At 41.8% G+C, this 16,761-nt stretch overlaps 1 protein-coding gene across 1 annotated transcript in view; it reads right to left on the reverse strand.

Moving 5' to 3' along the window:
• LOC308298658 (lysophosphatidylcholine acyltransferase 1) overlaps positions 1 to 16,761 on the reverse strand; it is a gene marked incomplete at both ends in the record, with an annotated part of 54,975 nt that overhangs the window by 24,811 nt on the left and 13,403 nt on the right. Inside the window, one exon of the mRNA XM_080742301.1 lies at positions 16,115 to 16,329. Coding sequence (XP_080598427.1) covers positions 16,115 to 16,329 — 215 coding nt within the window. The remainder of the gene's footprint in view (positions 1 to 16,114; positions 16,330 to 16,761) is intronic.

Here is a 16,761-nt window from a genome sequence, read left to right on the forward strand (position 1 = left end):
TTCCAAAATAGTACCCAATACCAAAGAGATTCAGTGACGTCATTACGTGCGCGTCCCGCGTCTCTGACGCATTCACGTTGCCTAGAGACGCATTCACGTCATTGTCCTCGGGTCCCACGGACGCATCGCCTCCATTGGAGTCCACGTTAAAATAATTTACCACGTCGCGAAAAAATATATATTTTAAAAAGTCCACAGACGCCACCATTGTTCATGGGTGAAGGCATGCTACTGTACCCTACGTTAACACAAATGAAATCCGCGTAGAAAGTCTTTAAACAGACGATAGAACTAACGACAGTGTGTGTTTGGAATCCACCGACGCTATTTTGTGCGCCGTGCATGGTCACAGTCACAGAATTCAATGGGTGCCTTAGTTTTAGCGTAGCACCGGGCCGCTCTCTGACCATAGTGGCACAGCGTGTTAGGTGATACACCAAGAAGGGTTCCCCCACCGAACGTGGGTTTGGCTTGTCGAGCCTGTTATCGGGTAAGCGTCACGTCATGGGCTGCTATAGCGGCCGGGGGCCGGGTGGTACAATGCGTCATCGATAGTTGTGTGCTTTGGAAGTGCATGCGTGCCGCGGAACAACGGTGGAACGCGTGAAACACTAAAAAGTTTGGTTACCTTTTTGAAAAGACAAGGGGAGAGCTAAATACAATGGGCTATATGCAGCACGGTTGTTACATCATGCTCGGGAGGCACTTGTCCATAGTGCATCACATAAGACCCAAGTGCAATCAATAACTTTGCACGTCTGCGACTAGCTCTGGTCCATAGCGTTAGTGGAGTTCTCCTCCACTAACGCTATAGACCAGAGCTAGTCTGAGACGAGTTGAAACAACTCCAACGCGGGCTGTTGAAGCAGCGACAACCGTTCTCTTCCACCCAAAGTATGTGGTGGTGCTTGAAAATATGAATGATTCCATCGATAATAATCCGTTTGGGACACTCAAAATCACTGCCATAGAGTTATAATGTATCGCTCCGTGCGAATGAATCCGTAGCGTTGCCAGCGCGACTTCTCTCAGTCTACCGAAAATAGCAGATGTACAAGATCACAACGCGGTGCGAGCAGACACGGTTTGAGCTTGTTGATTGGGTATTTTTTTGTTGCGTGACACCGTCGTACTATGCATTATAAATTACACTGTTAAAGAGACGGTACACATTTAGTTTCTTCAAATATTTTCCAAAAATAAAAAGGTTGACTTGCCTTCTGTCTGTTAAAGTACTGTATTTGAAGGCCCTGGTCAAATGTATTTAATGGAAAAAATAGATATGCATTTACTGTAAAAAAAAAAAAAAAGGAGAGACATGGAAATGTTAGCCTATAGTTTATAGTATAGTTTTACAGTAGGCTATTATTATTAATTCATGAATAGTACTGTAATTATATATATATATATATATATATATATATATATATATATATATATATATATATATATATTAGTGTCTCATCATGTCTTTCCACAAAATAACAGAAAAAAGCTGAATAGTGGGCTCGATAAAAGCCCGGCTCGATAAGCAACATCGATAAGGTGCTCATTATCAATAAAAATTAACAAGCTCCATCCCTAGTGCTTCTTCATCTCAAGGTACTATTATAGTTTAATTGTTTCATTCGTTTTTGTATATTTTGTAAGATAAACAATGTAAATAACCATATAATAACCAATTCAAGTTAAATGCTGCACTTTGTCAAAAATGACGTGACGCGTTGAATTTTTGTGGGACCCATAAAATATCCCTGGGACTCATCCGAAAGACCCTTCTTGTATCCCTTGCACACTTGTCATGTGCTGTCAGCATACTTTTTGCTAGCTGTACCAAGCAGCTAACGAATGGGAGTAGAAGGCCATCAGTACAAGGTACTCTTCTCAACATGTACCGGTAAACGTAATAATCAAGCATCAATATGTTGAAGCACAAAGCACAGTGCTGAGGCCATTCAGCGTTATGGCACATACAGCATTTTACAAGGGTACACATCTCATGCGTGAATGGGTTCTGCATGAGACTAAATACAGTAGTATTTTCCTGAAGCAGTAGGCTAACTGTAAAGCACAATACATACTCTAAAATCACACCCGTGTGAACTGAGCGGTGGTTCTCCCCCCCCCCCCCCCCCCCCCCGTGTGTGTGTGTGTGTGTGTGTGTGTGTGTGTGTGTGTGTGTGTGGCCTGGACAACAGCGCCCCTCCCTTAACATGTGTGGGCAGAAAAGGTACTACACAGGCTTGAGGCTACATACAGACCCACCCACATACAAACTAACAAACTAACTAACTAACAAACAAACATACCTACACACACGGCCACGCTATGGAGACGGTGTGACCACCGCTCAAAAATCTTGTTTGGAAAGGCTTCCCAAACTATAGTGTCAGGACACCTGGAAATGCACAGGTTACAGAGAGAATGTCTGGGATCACCCTTCCGTAATGATGCTAATTTGTAGTTATACCCTTTCTGAAGAAAGGTTCGGTCATACTGTATGAAGGAGTATGCATTGCGCTTAAGAAATGAAAAGCTGGATGGCAAAAACAACAGAAACACCCCAAAATGTCTTCTTTTTTTCTTGATGATTGGTTGGCAACATTTTGTATGCAAGTTGCACAATATGTTTTGATTGCTTGCTGAAAATCAATCTAGTTCCCTCCAATTTAGCAATTTCCATGACCTATAATTAACAAGATAATTCTCCCACACAAAATCCACAAAATCATTGAGCGTTGAGCAGGTAGCAAAATATCATAGTGTAGTGCTGTTCAAATTCTCTACTTGTATTGTTGCAAATAAGGTAAATAAACGGCATTAAAGCGTAGGTTTAATGTTAATCTAATAATAATAATAATCTTGTGAGTTCTCTCCTGAAAATGTATATTCTGTTTCCCCCGTTACTGAACAAACACTCTATAGCGCCATTATTATTAGAATGTAAAGCTATTTAACATACTTTTATTCAAACATACCATTTAACATACATTATTTTATTGCCCTATTCTGGGGCAAACATTCAGCAAAAACATAATAGATCTACAGGTTTCAGCTAAGCGATTTGGTGTAGACTGAGGGAAAAAGAATGGGGTGCATGGACCCCTGGGAGACCCCGGTCAACTAAGTACCATGCAGGGTGTAAGTAGTTAACAAAAAGTGGGGAACTAGATCTCCATGTCTGCGTACATTGCAGCTGTATGTAGCTGTGTGTATTGACCAAAAGTAGGCAAGGTTTTTCAATTGGCCTCAGGTGGTGCATGGATGTTGTCAAAATTAGCTCACTGAATGTTTCTGCTTGCTAATGGGATCTTTCCTCCCGCTGGCAATCAGTGTTAAGTTGATTAAAAAGAGACAGTCCACACAAAGTGAGACATGATGTTCAGCACACTCAGAAGAGGAAAACGTTGGCCTGGTATATGGCAAGTCATGGTTTACGTCAGAGAGTGTAAAAATGGACATATATAATAATAATAATATATACATTTATAGTTACATTAAAAAATCAGGATTTGCTATATACCGGTATGAGAAGGGAATTCTGCTGACAACACAGCTCCAAATTATAGGTCATATTGGAATATTTTCAAGAAACCATGTGGGGTTAAACTAAATCATGCAATACATCAAAAGCATCTTTTGGGAGGAATGAACAAGGCAAACCTAGTAAGCCAACATGGACCGAATGCCCACAAGAACATAGATTCTGTCAGCCAAGATGCAATTAGACGCCAGCAGCTGACCTTAATGCCCATAGTATTGATTTACAGCACGTTGTTAGCATACAGCAAGATGGTGTACCAGCATGAGAAGAAGAGAGAATTCACATCCATGAGGTAACATGCTGTGTGAGGAAGAAACTAGAGGAACATCCTGATATGATCAATTCTTCTAGAGGAACATCCTGATATGATCAATTCTTATCACAAAAGGACATTGTATTATATATTTAAAGAAATGCATAACTAAATGCTAATCATGGCAACTGACTGAAAACATACTGTAAGATATTATCGTATTTAATTGTATTTCTTTGTAATACAACAAATAAATAACATAGAACTATGCATCATAGTCCAGACAAACACTTTTAATTCATTACTAGATATTGGTGGAGAGACATACAGTATTGTAGGAGCCATTAATTTATGTTTTGTTGTATTTAGGTGGTGTCTAGACACTTGGTGGCAGGCATTAGATATACATATACACAGTAGAGCCCTGCATTAGGGATCCCGCAGGACTTGCGAGTCCCAACGAAAATATTGCAGGCGCAGGCAGTATTCAAATACCTGCGGTCGGGAACAGGTGGTCAAAATAATATCTGCAGGCCCGCAAAATCCCGTACCGTCTCTCAATAATCCCTACTGTGCCGCTGAATGGCTGTATCTCTCTCGCACTTTCTCTTGTGTTTGTTCGTATTTGTGCTGCACACTGTGTGCAGCTCATGACTGCTCGTTGCAAATATAAACACAAACCCAGAATTTAAAATTCTCCTCCTCACATACAAAGCATATCACGGTCTGGCACCGCAGTACCTCGAAGAGCTCATTGAGCCTCGCAGTACTACTAGACCGGTGCGTCCACAATATGCAAACATGCTTGTCGTTCCCAAAAATCACACCCGTGTGAACTGAGCGGTGGTTTACCCACCTAGTCTCAACAGCACCCTCTTACCCACCAACCCCTCCCCCCTTCCCCCCTGTGTGTGTGTGTGTGTGTGCGTGTGTGTGTGTGCCTGGCCTGGCCTGAAAACAGCGCCCCTCCCTTAACATGTGTGGTCAAAAAAGGTACTACACCACAGGCTTCAGGCTACATACAGACCCACCCACCCACCCACCCACATACAAACATACCTACACACACGGCCACGCTATGGAGACGGTGTGACCACCGCTCAAAAAATACCTAAGGCCAGAACAGGAGCCAGAGCTTTTAAGTATCAGGCACCTCAGTTGTGGAACCTCCTCCCAGTCTCTGTCCGTGTGGCAGACACACTTTGTGTTTTTAAGACTAGATTAAAAACGTTTCTCTATGATAAAGCCTATAATTAGGTTCGTTCGTTCGTTCGTTCGTTCGTTCGTGCACTCGTTCGTTGCTTCGCTCGTTCGCTGCTTCGTTCGTTCACTCATGTCCGGGTGCATGTTGACACCATGGCCGGGCTGACAAAAGGCCGTGGCTCTGTGAGACAGCGTACAATCACTCCTAATCCCAACCTACAAAGTTACTGGGTTGGGCTGAATAACGGGTCAGAGGGGAGGGGGAACCCTCCTCCCTCTCTTCCCTTTTGGTTGTGTGGGTTTGTGTCACATTGGTGCAATTCTAACTAGCACTGTGCCTGCCATTATAAGGCCTGCCACTAATTCGAACTCCGGGGATCATCTATGGGGTTATTATTAGGCCAAATCAAATTCGTATTCGTACTTTGCCTTTTTTTTACTCGTAAACATTTTTACCAAAAAAACTATACGTAAACAAATTAATTGGAAAAAAATGTCCGTAAAAAAAAAAAAAGTATGAATGTTTTTGGGGAAGCTACAGTGATTATAATGCCAAAACAAAAAAACAAGACAAAATACGAATATTTTCTTACTGATTTACGAGTGGTTTTGTTGGTTACTTCATCACGAATGCTTTCGTCATCTCACGCACACGAATCTGTATCACGCGCACACGAATGCATGCCTGGAATCAAACGGCCAATAATCACGTGATCAGCAGAGAGCCAATGGAGTGCGGCCTTTCCCACTAGCCAATCATAATTCTCCATTCTTGGCAGCGGTTGCCATGTCTGGTAAAAGTGAGTAATCTCTGCTTTCTGTTGTTTGTTCCTCACATAATATGCCCTATATAAAACCTATATCCACACGATATTTGTTTTTAAACTATTGACTAATCAATCATTTTTATACATTAAATAAAATAGAAATGCATATATTATTAATACACACGATAAAAGCCACTTACAGATGCTGCAAATCAAAACTAGACAATTAACCTTACCTCCGGCCCTGACCTTTTTACTGTAAATACAATATTTATTGTTTCTTATTTTTTTCTTATGATTGATGATACAATGTGCACAATAGCCTAATGTATTTTATTATTCTGTCATTTAATGTACATAGCATCCATGAAATGTGAAATGGATGATTACAAAAACAGACCATTTGGCCAAAACAAACTAGTTACTATGATGAACAGTGTTTCATAACAGATTACAGTACAACTTTGACTGTACAACCTGGATTAATGAACATTTTGCTAATAAAGAATGCAATCAATTCCTAATGTAATTTATTTACTTACCAGCAGACCCTCTGATGTTATAACCAAGCTAAATAAGTGTTCATGTACAATAGGTTATTTCACATTGATGTTAGCAGACAGTGATGACCAAGATCAACTTTAGGCTGGAAGGAAAAAATGCTACAATAGTCAAATACAAATGCACAGAATTATATTTTATTAGACAGTGGCTCCACAGTGTGTGGCAACCAGGTTAATCAAACAGATTTTCCTGCCGAGTCCCCGTTTCAATGATGTGTTCAATTGCTGAATCTTATTTGTTAGTTTCTTTCTACATGAAAACTAATTATAATAGAACTTGCAGAATTAATTGTACAAAATTATCGATGTGATTGTTTAGAGATGTAAAGGATGTTTGGAGGAGGGTTTCAGTATTTCTAATGTAGGTGTTGTAACCAGGGCAGGAATTTCAGGGAGGCCATGAAGGCCATGGCCGTCGTTGCCCCTCAGTTTGGCCTTGTGCCCCTCCAAAATATGGCATGCCCTGAGGCCACAGTGGCCTTAATGCCCCAGCTGACTGTACCACTTTCTCCTCTGTCTCTGTCTTGCTAACATGTGACACCAGTGTCTTTCTTGTCATGTAGACAACAGTGTAGTGTTGAGTTCCCATTTATAAACCAATCCAGTATCTTTGATTTGTACAGGGCTGAGGCTGAGCATCAGATTGTAAATACCCATTTATTTATTTCACAGCAGATATTCTACATATTAAATGTAACATTTAAATTAAATTCATTATTTAAATGGACTAAAATTGTTGTTTTATTTGATGGCCTTCCTGCCCCGGCATTTGGCTTTTGGGCCCTCAAAAAATGGACTACACTAAAGGCCAAGTGGCCTTGCCCCTAAAACGATGAAATTCCAGGCCTGGTTGTAACAGTAATACAGTGCCTGGAAAGGGCATTACATAGAACTGAAAATGGAAGGACCATAGGTTAAGTGTCTGTTCAGCTCTACAACGCTCTTCAACCTACTAAGGCTAGACTCATTGGCTAAGTTGACCTCAACAATGAAGATAGATGTCCCTACTGTGGTGTCAAATTTCAACATCTCAAAAGTGCATTCTGCTGTAATTATATTAGAAATGGGCAAATAAATAAGAATACAAATAAGCAAATAAAGAAACATTGCACTGCCCTAAACTATTTTTAAACAGTAACAGAGCACACATGACACACATTAACCACTGTGTGCTGGATTCCAGGTAGTGAAGACTGTACGAGGGAGAAGGACACTTTGAGCAGAACACTTGTCGACATAACACCTGTCCAGGCAGGGAGGAACATGAACCCAGTGGGAATTAGGAACTTTGGTAACGATGCCACCCCAGAGCAAGAATATCATACAAGGTTTCATAATTTTAGATTGTAATTAGGGAAAAGCAAAGATGGGAGAGTTAAATGTTTTCATTTAGTTCTATTGTTTTAGCGATTTTAAATACTTTATTTCAGTGCATGTGTGCAAGTGCCTAAATGTGTCCTTTTAGACACAATAAGCTGGCAATTTATTTTATTACAATTTACAGTGACACTACTAGCCCCCATAAGTAACATCTGCCCATGAAAGATTGTGGTGCCTCTTTTTGAATGGACTTATTGTATCTAAAAATACATATTTAGCCATTGTACACATGTCCCCAAGCACTGAAAGCAATGTAATCAAAATCGCTAAAATTATAGAAGAAAATTAACACATTTTAACACTCATCTTGTCTTTTCTCTAATTACAATCTAAATATGAAATCTTGTAAAGGTGTCCATTCAGTCAAGTTTGCGATTCTATGTGGTGATGTCAGACGGAGAGAGAGAAAAACAGAGAAACCATCACTCCTCGTGCTCATGGCGGAGGGCGTTGTAGAAGCCATGGAAATCACTGGGCAACACCTGCTTCATTTCTTGCAGATGTTTGAAGTTCATCGCTTTAATGGTGCGGCGGCAGGTGTAGAGTGGGGACACTGTGGTGATGTTGCTCTTCTTCCTCAGTGATGGGGACTCGTAGGGCTTCCAGGCGTCTGAGTGGTCGATCTTGTACTCCATACTGCCATCAACGTTGTACCTAGGATGAATACAAGGACAGTGACAGGGGAGAAAAGTCAGGTTTTAATACTCATTAAATAATGTTTGTTTTGGTTTCCGCAGCCATGTCATTATTATGTATTCAAATACCTGATTGCTCGGAGGTCATGCACGGTGGGATCCCCAGTGACCTTTCCCGGGCGGATGGCTTTGCAGAGGTTCACCTGGCTGAAGTTTTTGAAGAAAGTGTGGTCTACATACTTCACTTGGTATGGCCTGGGATTGGTACGGGCTTCCCGGATGGCAACGACATACTCAGCTGGAACGCAGATGTCTCTGTTCCTCAGTCTTCTCTCAATCACACTGTGCACAGGATGTACTCATCATAAGAGGGATGTTCTTCGAGGAAGTGCACGATGCACGAAGCAAACTCGTTGGCAGAGAGACCAGCTTCACCCTCATGCCATAAGTAATTTGATGCATCATGTGAAGTCATGTCATACATGGTAAAGTTATGGACACAGAGCTTGGTCTTGAAATAGAGGGATGAGGCCTGTAGCTTGGAGCAGAGCAGGAGCCCCTGAAGATCCATGCATGTCACCAAGGTCTTCTCACCTGCCTCGTCTTTGTCCTTCTGCTTCATGGCTTGTGCAGTGTCCTTTTTGTTGCAGTGCTCCTTCCATGTGGCAGCCTCAATGTTCCCAGCCTTGAACGCACAGCAGGTATCACACTGGTCTTTCTTCGGGTGAAAAAGAGAGTAATTCAAACATTAAACATTCTGGTGAACACTTGCCTTGACAGCGCCTGGATGCCATGGTCTGCACTGGAACGGATATACTCTGCATGGAGGTGATTGATGGACTTGAACACAGGCTCCAGGTACATCTTAGTAGCCTGATCTCAGACTCAGCTCACGCTTTAGTCTGAAACTGTGCTCTATTCTAAGCGATTTACAGGGAGGGACTTTTTTGCGAGCGCGCGCGAGTGATCGACACGCACGGTGGACGCGACGCACGGTCGCGGACTGTGTGTGTGTGATTGTGTGTGTGTCTCTGTCTGTGCCAGTGACAGAACTGCGACCAGAAACATGTAATCAACATAAACAGCTTGGTGAACTCAGCGTGTGCGTGTGTGTGTGTGTGCCTTCCTCAGCCTGCCTGTGTGTGAACTTCGTTTGAATCGTTTCAACTGCTGCGCGGATTGGATATTCGTTAGACCCACCCCCCACCCCCCGCGCTCATTGGAGCAGCCGAAAATAAAAAGTGATTCCTGTACTCAGCTCCAGACCAGAGAAAGAGTCCACTCTGAGAGTGGGCGGGGTCTCTGGTCTGGAAGCAGGCTAACATCTTAGAGGACGAGGACCGGCAGTAGTGCGAGGGAACTTTTGGAAGGTCCAGAAGGAAGGTCTTCAAGAAGTCAGACTCCTCTTTCCTTACCCTCACCCGCTTCTGCTTATCTTCCTCAGTAGGGCTTTTCCCTCTTCTTCCTACCCACTTCAAAAAAGACCACTGCTTCAAGCCTAGGGTTGACAGGAACATGCGTTGGCACACTCCGAGTCTCCTGCCATCTACGACAAGGTGACAGAAAATGGATGCCGACCTCCTGGATTTCTCTGCTCCTGTCCTCCGTCGCTTTACACTGCTCACCTCTACCAATGATGCAACATAAATCTTCCTCTCCTCTCTCAGTCTAATTTCTCCCAGAAGTACTTGAAGATCTCTTCTCGCTTCGACTCTTCCACTTCTCTGCAGTGCAGTTTACTGGACCTGTGGCCGGCTGCAGACTGACATGACACACCCATTTTTCTTCCCTCCTTTAACACTGACTCTCTATTCTTCCTAGGCCAGATATGACTGGCCTATCATTCTACGCCTCTTCTGGATGTTGTTCTTCCAGCCCTCTGGATTTCTCCTCTTCCTACAGAGACCAGCATCAACACCTGAGGAGTCTTCTTCCACCTCAAGTCCTATATTGTGTCACAAAAAGAGAGAAAATTTGTCATTCAGACCATTAGTGTGCGAGTCTCTCTGTGTGTATCTGTGCAGCCCCTTGCGTGCACATCTGTGTGGGTATGTACATGTGTACTGTATGGATGTGTAGTTGAAAGAAAAGAGTTAAATAGCAAACATGCACCATGCAAGATACTACATTACACACATGTGTCCATATTAATAATGACAACAACACCTTCATTTCCAGATTCCGATTCACCAGGAGAATCACCATGTCGGTCACGTTCAGGTGTCCAGTTTCGATCAAGCGGATCTGGGAAAGAAAGAGGAACAAACAGAATGCACACGTTGACATAATTCAGTGTTGCTAGGACTTTGCATTCTTTGCTCTGGCTGACTTAAGCCTGGTTGTACACAAACCTTCTTCGTCCCCACTTGTGTCGTCATCCTCAACTCCTTCAGAATCTTCATCCTCCACATTTGAGTCCGGCTCAACTCTGTCTGCACCTAAAGAACAGAAAAGAAATATGAGATGTTCTCACATTAAGTGTGAGGCGCTTTCTGGTCATGTACAGTATGATTCTGAAGGAAAAAAATGAAAATGCAACATTCAGCAGTCACTATTTGTGTTTATTACAGTGATTATTAATAATAATACCTTCATATCCAGATTCAGCAGCACCAGAAGAATCACCATGTTGGTCACGTTTAGATGTTAGGGTTAGTGGTCGAGTGGATCTGGGAAAGAAAGAAACAAAATGAATGCAATGTTAACACACCTGCAATTCAGTGTCAGGCTTTGCTCTGGCCAATAGCCTCGGTTCCCTGGCACTTGTTAGTTTTACACCAACCTTCTTCTTCCCCACTTAAGTAGTCATCCTCAATTCCTTCTTCGCCTCCCTCATTTGAGTGAGGCGCAACAACTTCTGCTGCAGAAAAAGAGAAGAGACTGAATGTCAAATAGAAAACATGCAGCATTGACAATAATGCAAAGTGTCACATGTGTGCGTCATGTTTTTGTATGAAAGACTCTATACAGCTATTAATATTACCTTCATATCCAGATTCAGCAGCACCAGGATTATCCAACTCTAATTTAAGGTTCCATGATGAATCAAACCCTCTGGTAAAAACATAAGAGGAACACAATGTACAGTGAATGCAAAGTAGAAATTACATTGCCAAGATGTTGCATCCTTTGCCCTTAATCTGTTTTACCACAAACCTTACTTCTCTCTCAGTGGGTGTGTGTGCGTGCGACAAAGACAAACCTTCAATCTCCTCAATTGATGAGTCCTCCACAACTGCTTCTCCTGCTGCTTCTCCTGCTGAAAGGGGAAAAAGGTCACACAAATTAATGAAATGGCTACTTTTTAAGATTGTGATACTACAGCAGATACTGATTAACAATTTGTGTTAAGGTAATAATACTATGTTTGAAACTAGTACAGCAACAATTCAAAATGGGTACTTAGTGCATGTTTAGGGATTTGTAACTAGGACAGCAGGTACAATACAAAACCACACATATGTGTTTCTATGCACTATAATTCATAACACACCACACCACATACCTTCACTCCCAGATTGAATCAAAACAGCTGACCCAGCACTGGCAGCATCAACTTGGTCACAATCAAGTGCATCTTGGAAAGATACAGATTATCATTAGAACACTGAATACAGCAGCTAATTATTGTAATTCATGATTAAAACACTTTGATTTCCAAATTAATCACACAAGTTGCACCACAGCCAGAATCACTACACACATCATTAAACTGAGCTGACTTATTCCTATTTTTCTTTCTATTTTTTTTTATCCCACAAACCTTCTTCGCTGCTTTCACTGCTCTCTAGTACAGTCTCTGCCTCGTCATGTCTGCCCCTGACATACTTGACGCTAACCAAAGCACACAGCTCCTCCATAGAATACATCATCCTGAAATGTTATACTGAAAATAAAAGGAGAATACAGGGTTAAAATCAAGGGTAACACAATGGTGTAAAGAAATTAAGTACATTTTCTTAAGTACTGTACTTGAGTACAATATTGAGGTATTTGTACTTGACTAGAGTATTATCAATTTCCAATACTTTTAATCCACTATATCTCAGATCCAAATATTTTACTTTTACTCCACTACAAGCTGAATTATTTCCAATTTCCAATACTTGTACTCCTCTATATCACAGATCAAAATTATTGTACTTTAATACACAACAAGCTGAGTGCCTTTGGAGTACTTTTACTCCAATGCAAGCTCACAGTGCGACTCATTGTGAGCATGTAGATCTGCCATTTTCAAAATATTTGAAATGGGACATTCTGCATAGAGTACTTTTACTTTTGGCACTTTAAGTACATTTTGATGCCAACACTTTAGCCATTTTATCAAGTACATTTTGAATTCCAGACTTTTACTTGTAAAAGAGTATTTCTACATTACATTATTGATATTTGTACTTAAAGTAAAAACATTTGAGTACTTTTACCACACGTAATGGTACGTTTTTGTCCAGATGGAACCAAATGGACCCGTTAAGGGTCCATTTGGTTCCATTGACACTCTATAGAAGTTGTTGTGCTGGCAGCTTAATGTAATGGTACGTTTGTGTCCAGATGGAACCAAATGGACCCTTTATGGACCCGTAATGATGTAGTAGCCTATTATAGACGGAGCTAAGATGCTAATGAGGCTAGCGTTAATATTAAACTTTCTTTACATCAAATAAAGACCCCGGACTAAACCCTAAAAGACACTACTGCTAAGCACATTTAACAAACGTTTTAATAGATAGATTGCTGTATTTTATGATAATAATAGCGACGTTATCTTACCTTTCTCTGTCTGTCGGCTCTGCTGTGAAGACTGTAGCATAGTTACATACGTTTCCCTTTTATAAATAAAAACCGATGACAACACTAACAAAAAAAATGAACGGTAAAAAGATGAAGCATCCAAATAAAACGTATTTTGACAAGTGATAAAAGTAGAAAAAAGTGAAAAGAAAGCATTTTTATCTAACGAAGACGACAACAACACAACACTGTCTGTGGACGAACCGGAAGTACACAAAACGCCTCTGCGCGCCCGCCCCTTCCCCCTTCCCCCCTTCTGCTTGAATACTATACTAAAAGTATTAAAAAGAAAAGTACAAGACAGCTACAGTTCAGTGATACAAGGTCAACTAAAAAGAGAAATAAAAAAGATGTTGGGGTGTTTTTTTACACTGGGGTAGCCTATCTATCAATTCCTACAACATTAAATGACAGAATAATAAAATATATTGTGCACATTGTATCATCAATCATAAGAAAAAAATAAGAAACAATAAATATTGTATTTACAGTAAAAAGGTCAGGGCCGGAGGTAAGGTTAATTGTCTAGTTTTGATTTGCAGCATCTGTAAGTGGCTTTTATCGTGTGTATTAATAATATATGCATTTCTATTTTATTTAATGTATAAAAATGATTGATTAGTCAATAGTTTAAAAACAAATATCGTGTGGATATAGGTTTTATATAGGGCATATTATGTGAGGAACAAACAACAGAAAGCAGAGATTACTCACTTTTACCAGACATGGCAACCGCTGCCAAGAATGGAGAATTATGATTGGCTAGTGGGAAAGGCCGCACTCCATTGGCTCTCTGCTGATCACGTGATTATTGGCCGTTTGATTCCAGGCATGCATTCGTGTGCGCGTGATACAGATTCGTGTGCGTGAGATGACGAAAGCATTCGTGATGAAGTAACCAACAAAACCACTCGTAAATCAGTAAGAAAATATTCATATTTTGTCTTGTTTTTTTGTTTTGGCATTATAATCACTGTAGCTTCCCCAAAAACATTCATACTTTTTTTTTTTTTACGGATATTTTTTTCCAATTAATTTGTTTACGTATAGTTTTTTTGGTAAAAATGTTTACGAGTAAAAAAAAGGCAAAGTACGAATACGAATTTGATTTGGCCTAATAATAACCCCATAATCATCCCCGGAGTTTCTTTTCTGTCTCCCACTCCACAGTTCCAGTTCCTGGAAACTCGACAACCTAAAAACCTAAAACTCGACAACTCAGCTGCTGGGATTGCTACTAAAACTCGACTACTCAGCTGCAGACCAAGAGTGTGACTCCGGACCGGGCCTCCATGAAGCACGCCTGTGGACCTGCCTGGATCTCTCTGTGTCTATCTCTTGCTCTCTCTTTGTTCCTTACTGTCCCCCCGACTCGGTCGAGGCAGCACGGCTGTTCACCCCAGAGTCAGGATCTGCCTGACGTTTCCTCCTCCTTAAGAGGGGGTTTTTCGTTACCATTGTCGCAAATTGCTTGCTCAGGGTGGGGGCCTCGGGCCTGTGAGGTATCCGCTCGAGTTCTCTCGAGGGGGTACCTCACAGGTACAGGTTCTGCTCGGGTTCTCTCTCTCCTCCCCCCACCCCCCCTACCCTTACCTCCCCTTCCCCTCCCCTTCCCCTCCCCCTACACGCGCATGCGCATGCAGCGCCTGTGTGTGTGTGCGTTCGTTTGTTCGTTCGTTCTTGTACACACGCATGCAGGACCTGTGTATGTGTGTGCGTGTGCCCCTTGTTGTCTTTCCCTTGTCTCTCCCTTGTTTCTCCCTCTCTCCTCTCTCTCTCTCTCTCTCTCTCATGGCTCTTTAGCCTTTGTAAAGTGTCTTGAGATAACTTGTTATGATTTGACACTTTAATAAAATTGAATTGAATTGAATTGAAACCCTCTCTCTCTCTCTGTGTGTGCTTGCACTGTGCAACACTCACAAACAGTAATATTGACTGGGAGGTCGGGGTTCGATCCCTGGCTGGGTCATACCAAAGACTCTGAAGAATGGGACCCACAGCCTCCCTGCTTGGCACTCAGTATCAAGGGTTGGATTGGTAAGTCCCTGCAACATACTAGTGTCATGTCCAAGGGGTGTACTTATACAGTACATCAAGCTGCCTCACGCTACAGAAACAGGAGATAGGCTCCTGCCCTATGGGCCTCATGGCTCGGCAAGGCTTACACAGTCAAAACTCCAACAGGAGCAAGCAGGAGCGAGATTATAGAAAGAAGTCCCACGCAGGGATCTAAGACACAGCACAGGTTGCTTATAGAGAGCAGTAATTAGAGTGGGCACACACTAATCTTACCAGAAACTAAACAAAGAGAGAAGCTGCAAAGGTTCACAGGTACTTTTCTTTTGCTATATAGGTGCCGTGTTTAACAACTATGTGAATATCGATTGGACATTCTAATTATGTTTGTATCTGTGTAGGATCACTCCCTTTCCTATGTAACATAATGGTGAAGATCAGGAAATTGGACATGATGGACATTGGAAATGTTACAAATAGCCATTACAAGTACTGTATCTTGGGGTTTATGTAGGGGCGGCAGTGGCTCAGGGGTATAGTTTCAGTCTTAGAACATGAGGGTTCCCGAAGGGTTCCCAGTTCGATCCCGGGCTCCCCCATGAGTTAGTGCTGAAGAGTCCTTGAGCAGACTCTGAACCCCTAGTTGCTCCCGGTGAGCAGGTTGGTACCTTGCATGGTTTCCTCCACCATCAGTGTATGAATGTGTGAGTGAATGTAATGCACAATCGCTGTAAAGTGCCTTGGATAAAGGTGCTATATAAATGCACCATTTACCATTTATGTATGGTGATGATTTTTGTAGAACTACAATTAAATGTTGTATTGTATTAGAAATAAAAAAATTGCAACCATAAGCATTCACCCTCCCCCCTATTTGCCAGCAGTGTACACATGCCCAATAGCTGTAGTAAGTACAGTACCTGTATAAGTAATACGGCCAAATAACTTGTGTGACTTACTTCCCCAAAGCGGTATGTCCTTGCTCTCGGCCTTCATTACAATGGAGGCCATCGTCATGGTGACAGGGATGGCATCAAAGTAAGAGGAGTGGGGCGCCAGAGTCAGGATGGGTGCTTCTGTAGGCAGTGCCTTGTGACCTTTGACCGTAATCCAATGGAAGCCCCCGGCGAACCACATGACCCGCATGATGGTTTTTAGAGACACATCCACGAATCTAGGGATGAAACAAAGATGGAGAGAGAGAATGAATGAGACCTCTTACATTACAATATGTACATTAGAAGCCACTAATATATCATATTTCAAGCCAATAATAATCGCACAGCTAGCACCATCACGATCATGACATTTTACTATTTACAAATAATTGTGATTAAAGGTGATAGATACACCATGAAATGTCACTTTTCCTATTTTAAAACCTTGTTTTGGGGTCCCACTAGCACCTTCTATCCTCACAAAGTCCCATTTCTGACCATTGTGTCTTTCTCTGGTTTTGGGAATGCGGAGGTTAAAAGCATCCCACGGGTTCTCAAAACAGGCTGTCCAAATTTGCTGCCGTCGTCATTTTTTTTTGGGGGGGGGGGGGGGGGAGAGAGGCTCTCTATTCAGGAGTGGTAATTTAGCCTCAAACCTTTTGAAAAAC

Source organism: Nannobrachium achirus, assembly GCF_963921795.1.
Source record: "Nannobrachium achirus genome assembly, chromosome: 2".
Lineage (NCBI taxonomy): Eukaryota > Metazoa > Chordata > Actinopteri > Myctophiformes > Myctophidae > Nannobrachium > Nannobrachium achirus.